Genomic DNA, 14357 nt, shown 5'->3' with positions numbered 1-14357 from the left:
GAAACAACCCATTTCTTCCTCTGCCCTGGGATGGGGTAGAGGCTGCCAGAAGACCCTGCCTGGGTGGGAAAGCCCAAGTCTCCACCTTGCATTCCAGGCCACTGATGGGCACATTTGAGACTCAGCTCCCTCCTTACCAGCAAGTACAACTTCTCTGAAAAGCCCTGAGGCTCGTGGCCCTGCCTCCTCAGGATCCATTAGGGCTTATTCAGGTTTCAGTCTCCCTGAGCTCCTTATGCTGGCCTCTGAGCCTCCTTCCTGTGATCTTCCACTTCAGCAAGGTGCTGAGTGTCTGCAGTAGAAGCTCCTGGGGGCCCACCCAGACCCCTTTACTGGACCAGTGCACCTATCCCCCCAGCTGTGGTTAGCGTTGGCTGCTAAGGGCTTTCTCTTGAGAATTGCTTTCAACAGATAGGAGCTGCCACCCCTAAAAATGTCTGGAAAGTCACACTCTCCCCTTGGGAGTGGTCTCCAGCCATTGACTGACTGATACAGGGTATGAATCTTGGCCTCCTTGCCTCAAGGGGACAACTCTGATACCATTCCTTCTCTAGAGCTCCCTGTGGATCAGGCTGAGGCTAGGCTCCAGCTGAAACCCCATTCTTGCTGAGCATCCCCTGCCCTGTCCCGTTTCCCTCCCTCCCCGCTTCTCCTGAGAACCCCTTCCCTGTCACCCCAATAAACCTCATACACCTGAATCCCCATCTAGGCTGGGCTTCTAGGGAAAGTGACCTAAGACAGGCCTTTTTACAAATATTGTCTTTTTCTAGACCAGAGGTCAAGGGCCACACATCCCTAGGTGGGTGAGAACTGGGGGAGCTGGACCAGTAGAGATGACGGCACTGGGGAGACAAGGGCAGAGATGCGGAGGCTCGCTCAGACCATGGGGGAGATGGGTCTGAGAGGAGGGTAGGACAGGCCTGAGCATGCCCTGGGCTGGCTCACCTGCTTGGACATGGAGTCAATGAGCCGCACGTAGAGGTCCTGCTCCGTCCGAAGACCTAAGGGTGGGAAGGTGGAGAGGGGCTTGCTGTATGGGGAGCACCTGTGGCCTCTGATGACTGGACCATGCTTCACACCCTCCCCACCTGCAGCCAGGGGCCTCCTCAGCCCTGAGAGTGGGGCATTATGTGTTGCATGGTGCTGTGGTACCCAGTGGGCAGTGGGCTTCACTCACCATTATTATAGACCAAGCGGAGGCGGTAATGGATCCCGTTGTTCGTCTTTTCAGCCCCAGGCTCCTGCAGGGACAGGATGGGGAGGATGCTCAATAATGCTAGGGATCCTCTAGCCACCCCCACCCAACCCTCTTCCCTGACCTCACCCTCCTCCCACCCTTCCATCCATTCCCCTCCCCCCTTCTGTACTCCTCCATCTATCCATTCATCTGCCCCAGTGGAAGGGGGGTCTCTGAAGCCCTCCTGCCCCACCCCATGCTCCATCCCAGTGAGCCCATAAGCCTCTCACTCGGTCCTTTTCCACAAAGTCGATGAAGGCTGTGCGCTCCACCTCCACGGGCTGCCCCTGCCGGTCGTACATGGCCAGCACAAAGTGGAAGAAGTTGGATTTCCTGAGGTTGGAGGGGGGCTGCTTCTCAAAATGTGCTCGTGCCAGGCCCACGCCACTGTGGGAAGGAAAGGAGCTGGAAACTACCAGATATGCCCTCCAGAGAGAAAGACCCCATTGCCTCTGACCAGGTCGGTGGGCTGGTCAGGACTTGGCTCTGACATAGCAAGAGTTTGGACAAGAAATCAAATTAGATGGGCCCATTCCACCCTTGCCAGGGCCATCTCAGTTCCAGACAGAGGCCTCTCAGGACCAAGGTCACCCCAGCCTGCTCCCTTGGGAACAAGTGGCACAGCAGGTGGCAACAGAGGCATCCCTGCCAGACTCCCTCCCAGGCTTTTCCCTGGGCCCCACATTTCGAAAGGGTGATGTCCAAACCCAAATGTACAAACAGCCCATCTTACTGACCAGATGCTCCTGTGACTGCCCTTTAGGGATCTAGGGGCAGCTGGGAGGCTCTGGAACAAATATCTCATTGTACCCCAGCTCATGGTTGTGTACGTGACCCTGCGGCGTTGCCTGGGAGATGATGATGTCCATCAAACTTTCAGACACATCAAACTGGCTCAGAGCCATTAGTCTGCCCAGACTGGACCCTGGGCCAGGGCTGAAGGCAGGGGATGCCCTCCCAAGGTGTAGAGGGACCTGCCTCCACACTTTGGGAAAGACAGCCACTGGCTCTCTTGGGCAGGAGGACCTTCTGGTCTGGCCTTGCCCAGGGCTTTCTCCTGGCTTAGCAGGAATGATTCCCAGAAGCAAGGCCAGGGCAAGAGCAGGGGGAAGAGAAGAACCAAGGTCCTATTCACCGAATCTTTCCTGAGCCCCAGTGATGTACCAAGCACTGGACACATGGCACCAAGTGGGGCCAGAGTCAAATGCCTGGAAGGGGAGGGGAGACACACACAGGGAGCTGTAACACAAGGCAAAGTGGTGGGGGCCCCCAAAAGATATTACTATAGAAAAAGCTGTAGAAGCAAAGGAAGAAATGAATTCTTTCTGTGAGAGATGAGGGGAAGACTTGATGGAGATGGTGGCTTTTTCCCTGGTCCTTGAGGAAGGAATAGGAGTTCAATGAGTGCAGTAGGCAAAGGGCAGAAGAAACAGCATAAGAAATGGCCATAGGTGTGAGGGTCAGTGTCACAGATTTCAAAAAGTGAAGTGAGGAGAGAAAAGGTTGTATGGGAAGTGCCAGACTATGCAGGGACATAAAAACCAGAGTTTAGACTTTCTTCCCTGGGCAAAGGTCTTCCAAAGTGTATTCCTTAGATCTCTCATGGCTCCAGATCCTCCCTCTACAAAAGAGTGCTACGGCCACAATTGCTGGGAAATGTGGCTTCCTAGCATCCATGAGTGTATATGGGGGCCCTGGGACACCCTCCAGGAGTGGACACCGGTAGACCTGGCTCAGGTTGGTCCTCCCCATGGGTAGTAGCCAGCCTCCAAGATGGTTCCCCATGATCCCCGCCTCCTGCTAGTCATGCCCTTGTGTGGTCCCCTCCCATATTGTATCAGGATTGGTCTGTGTGGCCAATAGAATATGGCAAAAATCATAGCATATGATTTCCAAGCTTAAGTCATAAAAGACATTGTGGTTTCTGCCTTGTTCTCTCTCATGGAAGCTGGCTGCCATGTTGTGAGGACACTCATGCAGCCCTATGGAAGGTCCACACGGAGAAGAACTAAGGCCTGCCAATAGCCAGCACTAACTTGCCAGCTGTGTGAGTGAGCCACCTTGGAAGCAGACCCACTAGCCCCAGTCAAGCCTTCAGATGACTGCAGCCTCATAAGAAACCCTGAGCCAGAACCACCCAGCTATGCTGCTCCCTGATTTCTGACTCACAAAACTGTGTGAGATAATGAATGTTTGCTGTTTTTCACTGCTGAGTTTTGGGGTAATTTTTATGTGGCAATAGATAAATAATACACCATGCTTATTATATTAAAGAGCACTTTTGTTGAGGGACATGGTTTGGATAACACGACTAAAGGCCTGCAGAAGGTTCTGAAGCCAGGCCGGGCTTAGAAGATGCTGCAGGCGGGGAGTGCGCAGCGTGGTGGAACAGTGAGAGGCTGCTGCAGGGATGCAGAGGAGAGGATGAGGATGGTGGAACTGCCTTGAGAGCCATTTAGACCAGAGTCCCATCATGGACATGCCATTGTGACAACATCTGCCATATTCATCACTACTTAATATTTTTTTCCATATAATTTTAAATCAATTTATACTTACTTGATTTCATGTGAAGCTATAATATCTGGGATGTCATGGGCTTGAGAGGCTTGTTGTGTTTTTGCTTACACAGATTACAGTAAATACATAAACAATAAAATGAACATTGTTCCTCGTCCTGAAAGCCTGCTTGGGAGCCTCAGTGGTCCATGTGAAATGCTGATTTCACAGGCAGAAGTGATGAGTCTTGCTTGTCCCTGATCAAGAGGAGGAGGGGGGCAACCAACACCTTTTCTTCTCTACCAAAGGTCCTTTCTACGTATGTCCCTTTCTCCAGGGACGTCCATCCTCCCTCCATATTCCCTCCTCTCCCCGCCCCTCCCCTCCCCCTCAGGTTAGGGTCCTTTCAAGTCCAGGCCTTGACCCTTCTGCTTCCCATTTGCCAAGAGACTGGGAGGCCTGCAGAGGGTTTTGATCACAGCAGGTCCCTGATTACTGCTGATGAATATGATAATGAGGCAGCAATTCTAACTCCTCCCTCTTGCCCCCAGGACCAACTTAGAGGGGAACAGAAACTCCCAGGGACAGGTTCCAGGACCACCTGGGGGGAAAGAAAGCCAGAAGCGGGCGGGCTTATGGAACCATCCCAGATCACTCTGCCCTTTATTCTGCCATCAAACCCAGGAAAGGCGCCTGGAAGGCTCTCAGACAGCAAGGTTGGAGGGTACAGAGAAAGGAAGAGGACTTAGCAGAGGAGGGGTGGACGCTGAGCAATAACACAATCCCCTAGACCACTCAACATACCCTTTCTACACACACCCCTGTACTCCCAGGCCAAGAGTAAATCAGTGATGCTGACCCGAGCTTTCTCTCCCACCCATCCCTCTTGGCAAGTATCAGTCAGTCCTGGGTCCTGGCTGCCTCCTGGCTCCTACCAGGCTCCTAAGGACCAGACCTGGGAAGTCTAGCCTAAGCCCCAAGCCAAGCTCCCTTCACAGGGCCTGCCCTCCCTGCAGGAGGGGATTCCTGAGGAGACAGGTCAGGGCACACAGGGAGGGGAAAGAGAGCAGGTATCCCTGCCTAGGTCTGTGGACCAGTATCTAGTGCTGCCAGTTGGGGGGCATGAAGGGGCTGCACTGCCTCCCATGCCTGTGCCCTACCCAGCAGTGGAGTCAGGCTCAGTTCCACTTCCCCTGAGGCAGCCCAGCATCATCCTCCCTTCCCCAACTTGCTTAGTGGGTCTGAGGCACAACCATCCTCCTAGGCTCACACCCATCCACATAAGGCAATGGGATAGAGGTGGCTAGTTTACAGCTCCTGGACACGACCACTATCATGAATAACAACAGAACGATATGAATAAGAGCCCTAGCCCCATACAGACCAGGAGAGGACTGCAGAACAGGTAAGACCCATGCTGGGCACACCAGGGCTGCTCCTGGTCTGTGAATATCGCCAGTTTACCCAGTTCATACCCCTGCCGGACATGTGAGACAATCAAGGTGAAATGAGAAAAGGCATAGCTTTAAAGACACATAATATTTCCTGTGAACGAGAGACAGAGGATGAGAGAAGGATCAGCACATTGTCGAGAGCCCGGAGGCAGGTCTGGACTATGCCTTCCTTCTCCTGGTTCCCCCAGGCACCTACCCACAACGTGCAGTAGGTGCCCAGTGACATCCCTGGATGGAACTGTAAGCCCCAAAGTTGCGGGGGGGGGAACTTTCCCCTTGGGAATAGCTGACAGTCTTATAATGAGAAAACAAACCAACATTAAAGAACAGAAAGAAAGGAACATAGAGATGCGCACAAACAACTCAGGACATAGACACAGGGGATGCCCAGGGCTCTGGAAGCCCCTGCTGGGCACACCCGGGCGCAGATGTATGGGATGCAGGTGGGAGCTGGGGCACAGTCTGCTCTCACACCAGCTTAGAGACTGAGAGATGGGGATGAAGGCTGATGTCTCTGATTCTGTGGTCTCCAAGGTGGGGTTGCCCAAGACAACCACTGGGGTGTGGGGAGAAACTGCAAGGATGTCTACTGATATGAATCCTTCATCTAAAAGAAAGAAGGGAAGCAGGAGTAGAGGCCCTGAAGTCTGGAGAGGCAAGGATTTTATTTGGGTTTCCCTAGAAGTGGATCCTGAGACAAGGTTGCAAATGCAAACAGTTTATGTGGGAGGTGATTCCAGGAAACACTGGTGGGGGTGGGAAGGGAGAGAGAAGGAGAAAGGAAAGGCAGTTCATAAAGGGTGTGTTATCAACAAGTTACCACTGTGGGCAACAGCAGTTCAATCCCACGGGGAGCTCAGGAAACAGTCTAGGACATGTGCTTCAGAGTTATCCACCCAGAGGGCTGGGGGAGGGAGCTGGGGAATTTATCCACCAACTCCAGTCAGTCATCGGTTCTGGGGCTTCATTTCTCAGGTACTTCTGGCCTGGTGTGCAAGTGGGCAGAGCTGGCTCTGGCAGCCTAAGAAAGTCTTGGGGGGTCAGACTGGTGGCAGAGTGGTTAAGTTCGTGTGCTCCGCTTTGGCAGCCCAGGGTTCGCAGGTTTGGAACCCTGGTGCAACCAACGCACCGCTTGTCAAGCCATGCTGTGGGTTATAAAGTAGAGGAAGATGGGTACGGATGTTAGCCCAGGGCCAATCGTCCTCAGCAAAACGAAGATTGGCAACGGATGTTAGCTCAGGGCTGATCTTCCTGACACACACACACACACACACACACACAAAGTCTTAGGAAGCAGATGCCGGCAGGGGAAGCAGACCCTTTACCAAGTCCTGAGTGGATGAGGGTGGGGTACCAACCACCAGCCATCCAGAGGCCTGTGGTGTGATGGAAGCCAGCACGGCTACAGCCCAGGGCCTGAGTGCAGCTTGGCAGACATGCATAAGAACTGCCTCACCTGGTACATGGATTACTGGAGCCTATAATTCAGAAACATCTCATTCATTTAGCATCATTAGTGCACAAAGTATGCCACATAAACGCCTTTTTCAGGTAAATGCAGCTGAGTGATGACAACAGCCACATTAACCACTTTTGTATGACTCCAAAATGAATAACACATCTCTTTGCTTTCTTAAAAAGATTGTTTTCAACAAAATGTTCAAAACACTTTCCTATCAACTCCGGAGTGTGCTGAGGTGGTGGGGCATTTGCTCCTGTACCAAAGAACCCGGATGTGGGAGGAGGCAATGCTCATTTTCATATATCCACCATGGCTCACTCACCCCCTCCCCATCTTCTGCTCTGAAATAGCCCAAAAGTTAAAGGAGACTGTTGGTGACAGAAAAGCTTCGGTTTGTACAGCTACTTTTTGGTTGGAGGACACCGGCCTTGTAGCAAGCACGGTGTGCATGGGTTTCCTGAGGACTGAGCTGGGAATCCAGATTAAAGTCGACACCAAGGACCACCTGACCTTCACAGCCTGGGCCATTCAGGTGGCCTGTGCTCCAGAGTACAGCGGGATGCATGTGGGGACATGCTGGGGCCGCAGAGTTGTCTGGCTGCTATTGCTGGGGCCACCCAGCGGGTCCCTGGAGATGCTCCTTTGCGAGGCTGAGCAGGATGCCCCAGGGCGTTTCACGCAGCAACCCCTAGACCCTGCCACAGCTGTCTAGTGGAGACAATACCCCCCTCACGGTCTCTGCTCTCTGCTCAGAAGGCCGCTTGTGGCTCCTTAAATCCTTGCTACGTGCTTGTTATAACTATGAGCAATTTAAAACAAGCATCCCAACCCCACAGAGGACAGCGGCTGAGGCTGGAGCTTTGGTCTCCCTCCAGAGGCACCCACAGGCCTTCTGCCTCCTCCAGCCCCCACCAAACCCTAACTCTTGCCTACCTTGACAGCCCAAGGTTCTGAGCAGTGCCTTGGCCTGGGCCTGATCCGTCTTGGAGTCTGAGACGCTGGGGAAATGGGGACAAGCCCTGAGGTCATTAGCAATGGGAGGAGGCTCTTTGTTGACCCTCTCAGGAGGTGGAAGGAGCAAAAAGTGTATGTCTCCTGCATCTCATCCCTTGTCTCAGATTTTCCTAAAGTCTCTGCTAAATCCAGCTCTTCTTTTCCCCATCCTGGCATGGCTGCATCAGTTCCCACTTCCTTTCCTCCGCCTCCTCTCTTCCTCCAAGCATCCCACTGGTCCCTGCTCTCCCTGCAGGCATCCCCTGGGCCCCTGGGACTGCTGATAATCATCAAGCTGGGTCTGGCATTCCTGGCCCCAGCCAAGATCTATCGGCCCAGCTCTGCCCAGAGCCTGGCTGTGCCACAGACCAGGAAAGATAAAAGCAGCAGCTCACAGGGTTACACACCCTTTAACAATGCAGCTGCCAAGAACCTGTGTCCAGAGGAGCCTGCTGGAGGAGGCTTTGGGGCTGCTTCATATCCCCTGCTCCCACGGCCCCAGCAGCTGCTCTGCTCACCTGCCTCAGGAACTTGTCTCAGCCATCAAGGTCCCTGAATGGGGGGGGGGGGGGTGTCTCACTAGCTAGCTCTCCCACTCTTCCCCTTGCCCTCAATTCTACCTATAGACTGCCCACCCTGCTTCTCTCTGCCCACCCCCTCGCCACCCACCCACAGGCCTGCCTGCCAGGTCCCAGGCTGAGGAGCCGCCATTAATTATTAAAGCAAACAAAAGCATTTCCTAGCAGGGAGGCTAGCCTGCAGCTGCTTACAGGAAAGGCAGCCCCAGCTGGCTTCCCTCTCAGGGCCCTGCTAGTGCGCTGGGACCAGCTCAAGGGGGAGGGCTGGCCTGGGTCCTCCAGGGGTCTTCCCAGGCTGAGAATCCCACCAGAAGGAGAGGGGAGCTACTTCTGTGCTGAGCACCCTAGCAAGAGGATGCAGGTTTGCAGGGGGTCTGGGGAAGGTGGGCTGGGGTTGGGATATGGGTCTCAGAGATAAAGTCCTGTTGGCCCAGGGTAGGGACAGTCACAGCTTGGCCAGGGGTCCTGTGCAGAGTTCCCTACTAGGGCGACCCAGCCTGCATCTACACCAGCCTCTTCTCTTCCCTGCTGCCTCCAATGTAAGGGTATGCAGCCCCTCTTTTCTCCCTACTCCTCTTTTGCTCAGAACTTTCCTTCCTGTTGGCAGGGCCTCCCTCACTGGTCTTAGCAGGCTCTGAGCCTTCTCCTTCTTCTCCCTCTTCTGTAAAACCTTGGCATTGTAAAGCTAGGGAGCAGTAGCTGCTCCAGTATCTGGTTCCTGGGGTCAGGTAGGTCCTGGAGACCACTAACGTGGAAAGGGGAGTCCAACAGAAAGGGATTCGGGAAACATCTAACATGCACTCCTGCTTCCTTGAGCAGATACTCATTGCCCCCTTGCTGACTGCTCAAGCCTATCCTGGTGCTGTGCTAACAAGGATGAATGAGCCACCATCCTTGCCCTAAGGGAAGGTGCAGGTTGGCTGGGCAAGGAAGCCCAGGACAGGCAGGGCACAGCTGACTCTGGCCTGTGGCGAGCATCCTCAGGCAGTACTAAGAACCGTTCCCCGGGGACGGGTGGGAGGGCACAAAGAGAGATGGTGCTGGTTGGAGTGGGTCCCGGAGGCTATAAGACTTTATTCAGTGGGTGTGTGGGTGCTGGAGGCAGAGGAACTGTTTCAAGAGAAACAGCTAATTCTCCAACATTGCTGGATGCCAAGTATCATACAGAGGCTGGAAGGAAGTTCGGGGTCAGACTGTGATGGGCCTTAAATGCTGAATATCTGGGAGGAAGTGGGGGCGGGGGGGTCGCTGAAGTTTTTAATTAGGGAGGGACATGATCAGAGAAGAGTTCTTTGGAAATATTGCTGTGGTCCCCGGTGCATGTCAGATGGTTCTGGGGGAGTGGTCAGAGGCTGGGGCTGGGGCAGCGGGCTAGGAGGCTGAGGTGGTCAATCGGGGTAGATTAACCTTCAAGCCAGGGAGGAAAGTGGTGGAGGGCAAGGGTGTGTCATTGTTAAAGGTTGGCCCTGGGCACTGAGATGAGGAGTAGGACCCAAAGAGAACGTCCAGAAGCCTTGATAACCAGGTGGCCTTGGGGCAAAGGCGAGGAAGGCATCAAAGACAACTGCCTTGCGGGGTGGGGGGGTGGGGAGTGCTCCTGGGCAAGTTTCTCAGAGAACAGAGGGAGAGAAACCAGGCAGAGGATGAAGAGGGAGGTGGGGACAGGGAAAAGCATTTTTGTTGTTGCTGTTGGAGGATGGGAAGACCTGGGCAGAGAACCGACTAAGGATCAAGATACAAACGGGGGAGATGACGGGCAACCTCGGGAAGAATGAGGAGAAAGGATTAGCCTGCTCCCTTATGGAAGGAGGTGGCCCAGAGGTAACCAAATGTTGGGGGGCTCCCAACTTGTGTCCTGAGACAGAGAAGTCTCCAGACTTGGAGAGAAGCAGCCCAGGCTTGAAGAAATGCCCCTCCTCCAATTGGAGAAGCCTTCTGAGTCCCAGTGATGTGGCCCTGGGGACTCAGACTGGACACCCCAACCTCACTAAAGATCCCCCCATGTGCAGACAACACTGCTGGTGGCCTGATCCTCTGGGAGGAGCCTCATCCCCACATTTTCTGCACCCACACAGGCTACAAGGGCACTTGCCTCCTTCACATCTGCTTCCCCCTCATCAAACCTGCTAACTCGGGGCAGGGACACAGGCGAGGGTGGGAGAGAAATAGGAACCTTAAACCCCAGAGACCCCACTGGAACTCCCGACCCACTCTTACCAGGAGCTCTCACCACCGTGGTAGAGAAGATGGGGCCCATTAAGAAACTGACCACCTCAAGTTAAATAAAAAAAAAACAGAACCAACAGAAAAACAGGCAGGATACAGAACTGTATGCATAGCACAAGAAAAAACATGGTAATGGGCAGAAAGATGGGAAGGAAATACACGAAAATGTTCACAGTAGTTGTATTAGAGAGGTGGGATTTTGTTTTCTATTTTCCAGTTTTCCTGGAATATAGTTATATCATGAGTAAAACTTGTGTAAATTAATTCACAGGCAAGACCCTTTCTCTTCCTGAAGAGATGAGCTCCAGAGAGAGCCCCCAGTGCTCCCTCCTGACAGTCGTGGAAGGACAGGACCGCAGAAACACTGGTTAGCTTTACATATGGAATGAAGTATGTGTCTTTTAAGGGGTGAAGTTGGGGTTGGACTATGAGTGGTGTCCCCTGAACAGGACTAGGGATGTGAAGGTGTGACCCGGCTGCTGCACCTGGTCTGTCCCGGCAACCCCCCACCAGAATCCCTTCAGGCTGCTGGACAAGCAGCTGCTCAGACCTCTGGGAAGCCCAGCTCCTCCTGTCCCAGCTGTCTGCAGAGGCAGCACCTCTCTAGTCCTGACCACTGAGAACTCCCTGTAGGCTGTCTTAACCTCCCCCCATGCTCACAACTGAGGGTACAAAAAGCCCAGGGCCCAGGTATTAGGGCAGACAGATCAACAAACCTTTAAACTTCCTTTCCAAATCTGGGAGTCCATCCCCCACCCAGGCCCCTGCCCAGACTCCTTTAAAGGAGTCGGAGGAGATGGGCGTGGGTGCTGGGTTCCCAGGGACCCCCTGCCTCCCGCAGGACCCATCAGAAAAACACCTCGAGGAGAGGCGGCCCTGAGCGGCCCTCCCCTGTCTCAGCCCCCATCATTCAAGCCAAGCCAACTGCCCAGCTCATCTCTTCCCCACTCTTCAGTCCCCAGCTGATTCTCCCCTCCGGCTCTGCACACCCCCCATCCTCCAACACCGAGGGGCGTGGGAAAGCACAAAGGGGGCTGGATTTCGTGTCTTTCCTGGCAGATAGCAGCGGAATTGGACAGGGAGAGGCACTGGGACTGCCCAGGAAGGAGGGGTTGGCTCTTCTTGACAGCTGGTGGTTGTGGGTCACGGCTCAGGGACTTTGGGCAGCTGGGACACCTCCTCCTCTAGAGCCGCAGACGGCCAGGCCGGTGAGCCAGTCGGAAATAAGAGCCCGGACAGTAGGGAGTGGAGGCAGAAGCCCCGCCCCGGCCCGCCCCACATCCTCAGGAGGAAGCATAGGCGCTCAGGGCAGGGTGGGCGGGAGAGCTCGCCGGGACTGTCCAGACTTAGGGCTCCTTCCACCCCTCGCCCCAGCAGCTCAGCAAGCTGAGAGAAGGCGGTGCGGAGCCGTCCAACCCGAGCGCGCCGGCTCCCGTCCGAGCGCTTACCTCTGCGCCGCGGTGCTGGCGTCCAGGATGCCCGCTCCCTGCATCCAGGAGCGCACCGAGCCCAGACCGGCGGGCAGCAGCGGCTCCTCCTTCAGGTTGAGCCCGCCGCGGGGCAGAGCGTCCTGCGCAGGGAACATAAGGGCGCGCAGTCGGTGGGCGCCCTCCCCGCCGGGGATCCGGTCCCGCTGAGGCTGCGAGCGTCTCAGCTCCGCGGGACCCGACGGCACCGGGCGCCTCCAGGAGCGCAGCGCGCTGCCGAGTCCCGGCGGCTCAGTGCGCGCTAGCTTCTTGGGCGCTCCCTCGGAGAAAGCGGGTCCGCGAGCGCCGGCGCTGTCCCCTCCCCTCCCGGGGCGCGGGGCGGGGAGATGGAGGGATTCCCCCGCGGCCTGAGCGCCAGCGGGCGGACTGCGAGCGGGGCGGGGAGGGCGGGAGAGGACCCGGCACCCGGTCCGCGCGGAGGCGCCCCAGAGGCGCGCTCTGGCGGCTGCCCAGGGCCGCGGTCGTCGGAGGGGGGGCCCGAGCGCCCCGGGAGCTGCCTTCGGCAAGGCGGGGGCGCGGGGCTGCCCGCCCTTTCCCCCTCGCCGCCCCCACCTCCCGCCCGCCCGCGGCGCCGGCGCGGGGCGCTGATTACCATCCGGGAGGCGGAGGCGGCGGGCGCGGAGCTCGGCGGCGGCGGCGGCGACAGGGGCGGCAGCGGCGGCAGGAGCAGAAGCAGCCGCGCGTCCCGGGGAAAGGCAGGGGCAGCGCCGGGCCAGCAGACGCCGCCGCCGCCGCCGCCGGCGCCCCGCGTGCCCCGGCGCCCCGGCCCTGCCGCAGCCCCGGGCGGCAGCACCTGGAGCAGCAGCAGCAGCAGCCCGGCCGACTCCCCCCGGGGCCCGGTTCCCGCGCCGCCCCGCCGCGGCCGCCGCCGACCGCCGCTCCCCGGGGCCTGGCCGCGGGCCCGGGCCATCCCGCCGCCGCCGCCGCCGCTCCCGGGGGAGCGGGAGCCGAAGGGAGGGAGCGCAGGCGGGAGGAGGGATGGCGGGAGCGGGCGGGCCCAGGGGACTGGGGGCCGGGGGAGGCGGGGGCGGGGCGGCGCGGCCGGCCGAGGGGCGGCCGGGGACGTGACATCATCGGGGGAGGAGCGGCCGGGCCCGGGCTGCCGCGGCGGGGCGGACCCTGGCGAGTCGGTCGCCGGGGCTGGGGGCTGCGGCCTGGCAGAGGCCGCGGGAAGGAACAGGAGGGACCAGCGGCGGCTGGGAGGCCCGGGCAGGGAGCAGACGGGGATGCGCGGCGGGCGCGCCCAGCTGAAGCTCAAGAACCGCCACCGCCTCCGGGTCGCCACCGGACGAAGCTCTGGCTTCTTCTCGGCCCCCTCTCCCTCTCCCAAGTACCCGCCGTCCTCTCCCCGCCGAAGCCCTGTTGCTGCAATTGCTGCTCTTTTTTGACGCCTCCAAGCTTTTACTCTTGATGTTCTTTGCTCGCCCCGGCTGCCCTCCCGCATTTCTCCTGGCGATCTTGCCCTCGGTTTAACCTCAACCTAGGACTCAAACCTCTCTCTCAAACTGGGCCCCGGATACGCTGAGCCCCGTCCCTGCACCCCCATCCCTAGTCCCCGTCCCTGGGTTGCCTAAACCTAAAGCTTTTTCGTTTCCAACCTGTGCCTTTCAGAAACCTCTCGATTTTTGATTGCAAGTTGCATACTTAGGGCTTGGAGTTAGGGCTCAGAGCCCAACTCACTTCCTTCTCCCCAGCCAGAGAATCTTCCCTTTCAGATTTCATTCCTCTTTTATTAGTTCCTGGCACAGAAATTATCTGGCCCTTGACCCCGGGGGCAGAGTCATATCTGCCTCTCTCTCCACATTTTGGCCTGGTGTGTCCTGGCCAGGCTTTGAACAAGCCCAGAATGAGTCCAGCAGTTTCCTGCAGAACAGCACCGAGGTGGCCTGCCCTCCCTGCTGTTCACTCTCAGATACCCCCGGAATATCACTTTCTTGCACTGACTGACTCCCATCCTCTTTTGGGGGCCTCCAAGTGTGCAGTTCGTGGTCTACCCCACATGGACCCAGCTGAGGGTTCCCAGGGGCACTGCTGGGCCAGAGGTCCCCCCACTCCTCTCCTGACCTCTGTTACCATCCCTCCCTCTCCATGCCCCCCTTCCCATCACCTGCAGGGGGCTGTCACTCCCACCCAGACTTCTCAAGGGCTCAGCTTTTAACTCAGGTGAGATGATCAAAGGTAGGTCTCTCTTCAAGGTGAATTCTTATGCCACTCTCTTTCTCCATCTCCTTATCTGACTCTCTAAATCCTTGCTTCTCCCAGTGTGGTCCCTGGACCAGCAGCATCAGCATTACTTGGGGGCTTGTTAGAAATGCAGAATCTTAGGCCTTGCCCAGACCTGCTGAATCAGAACCTGTCTTGTAACTAGATCCCAAGTGATTTGTGTACACATTACATTTGGGAAGCATTGCTCTGGAGAAA

The 14357-nt window shown here is 56.8% G+C and overlaps 1 protein-coding gene across 6 annotated transcripts in view; it reads right to left on the bottom strand.

The window, feature by feature from the left end:
* EBF4 (EBF family member 4) overlaps window positions 1-12862 on the bottom strand; it is a 59136-nt gene extending 46274 nt beyond the window's left edge. For 5 of the 6 annotated variants that reach the window (XM_058563071.1, XM_058563075.1, XM_058563074.1 and 2 more), the window contains exons 1-5: window positions 12529-12861; window positions 11898-12019; window positions 1468-1624; window positions 1178-1241; window positions 946-1001 (exon numbers count right to left, since the gene is read on the bottom strand). In XM_058563071.1, coding sequence (XP_058419054.1) covers window positions 946-1001; window positions 1178-1241; window positions 1468-1624; window positions 11898-12019; window positions 12529-12846 — 717 coding nt within the window. In that variant the 5' untranslated portion in view covers window positions 12847-12861. Of the gene's footprint in view, window positions 1-945; window positions 1002-1177; window positions 1242-1467; window positions 1625-11897; window positions 12020-12528 lie in introns of all 6 variants that reach the window. The other variant, XM_058563072.1, reaches the window with a different exon arrangement.
* Window positions 12863-14357: the final 1495 nt, after the last annotated feature.

This window comes from Diceros bicornis, chromosome 19 (assembly GCF_020826845.1).
Source record: "Diceros bicornis minor isolate mBicDic1 chromosome 19, mDicBic1.mat.cur, whole genome shotgun sequence".
In the NCBI taxonomy this organism is placed as follows: Eukaryota; Metazoa; Chordata; class Mammalia; order Perissodactyla; family Rhinocerotidae; genus Diceros; species Diceros bicornis.
Note: the sequence above shows the minus strand (reverse complement) of the source record. Positions and strands in the feature narration are given on the sequence as shown.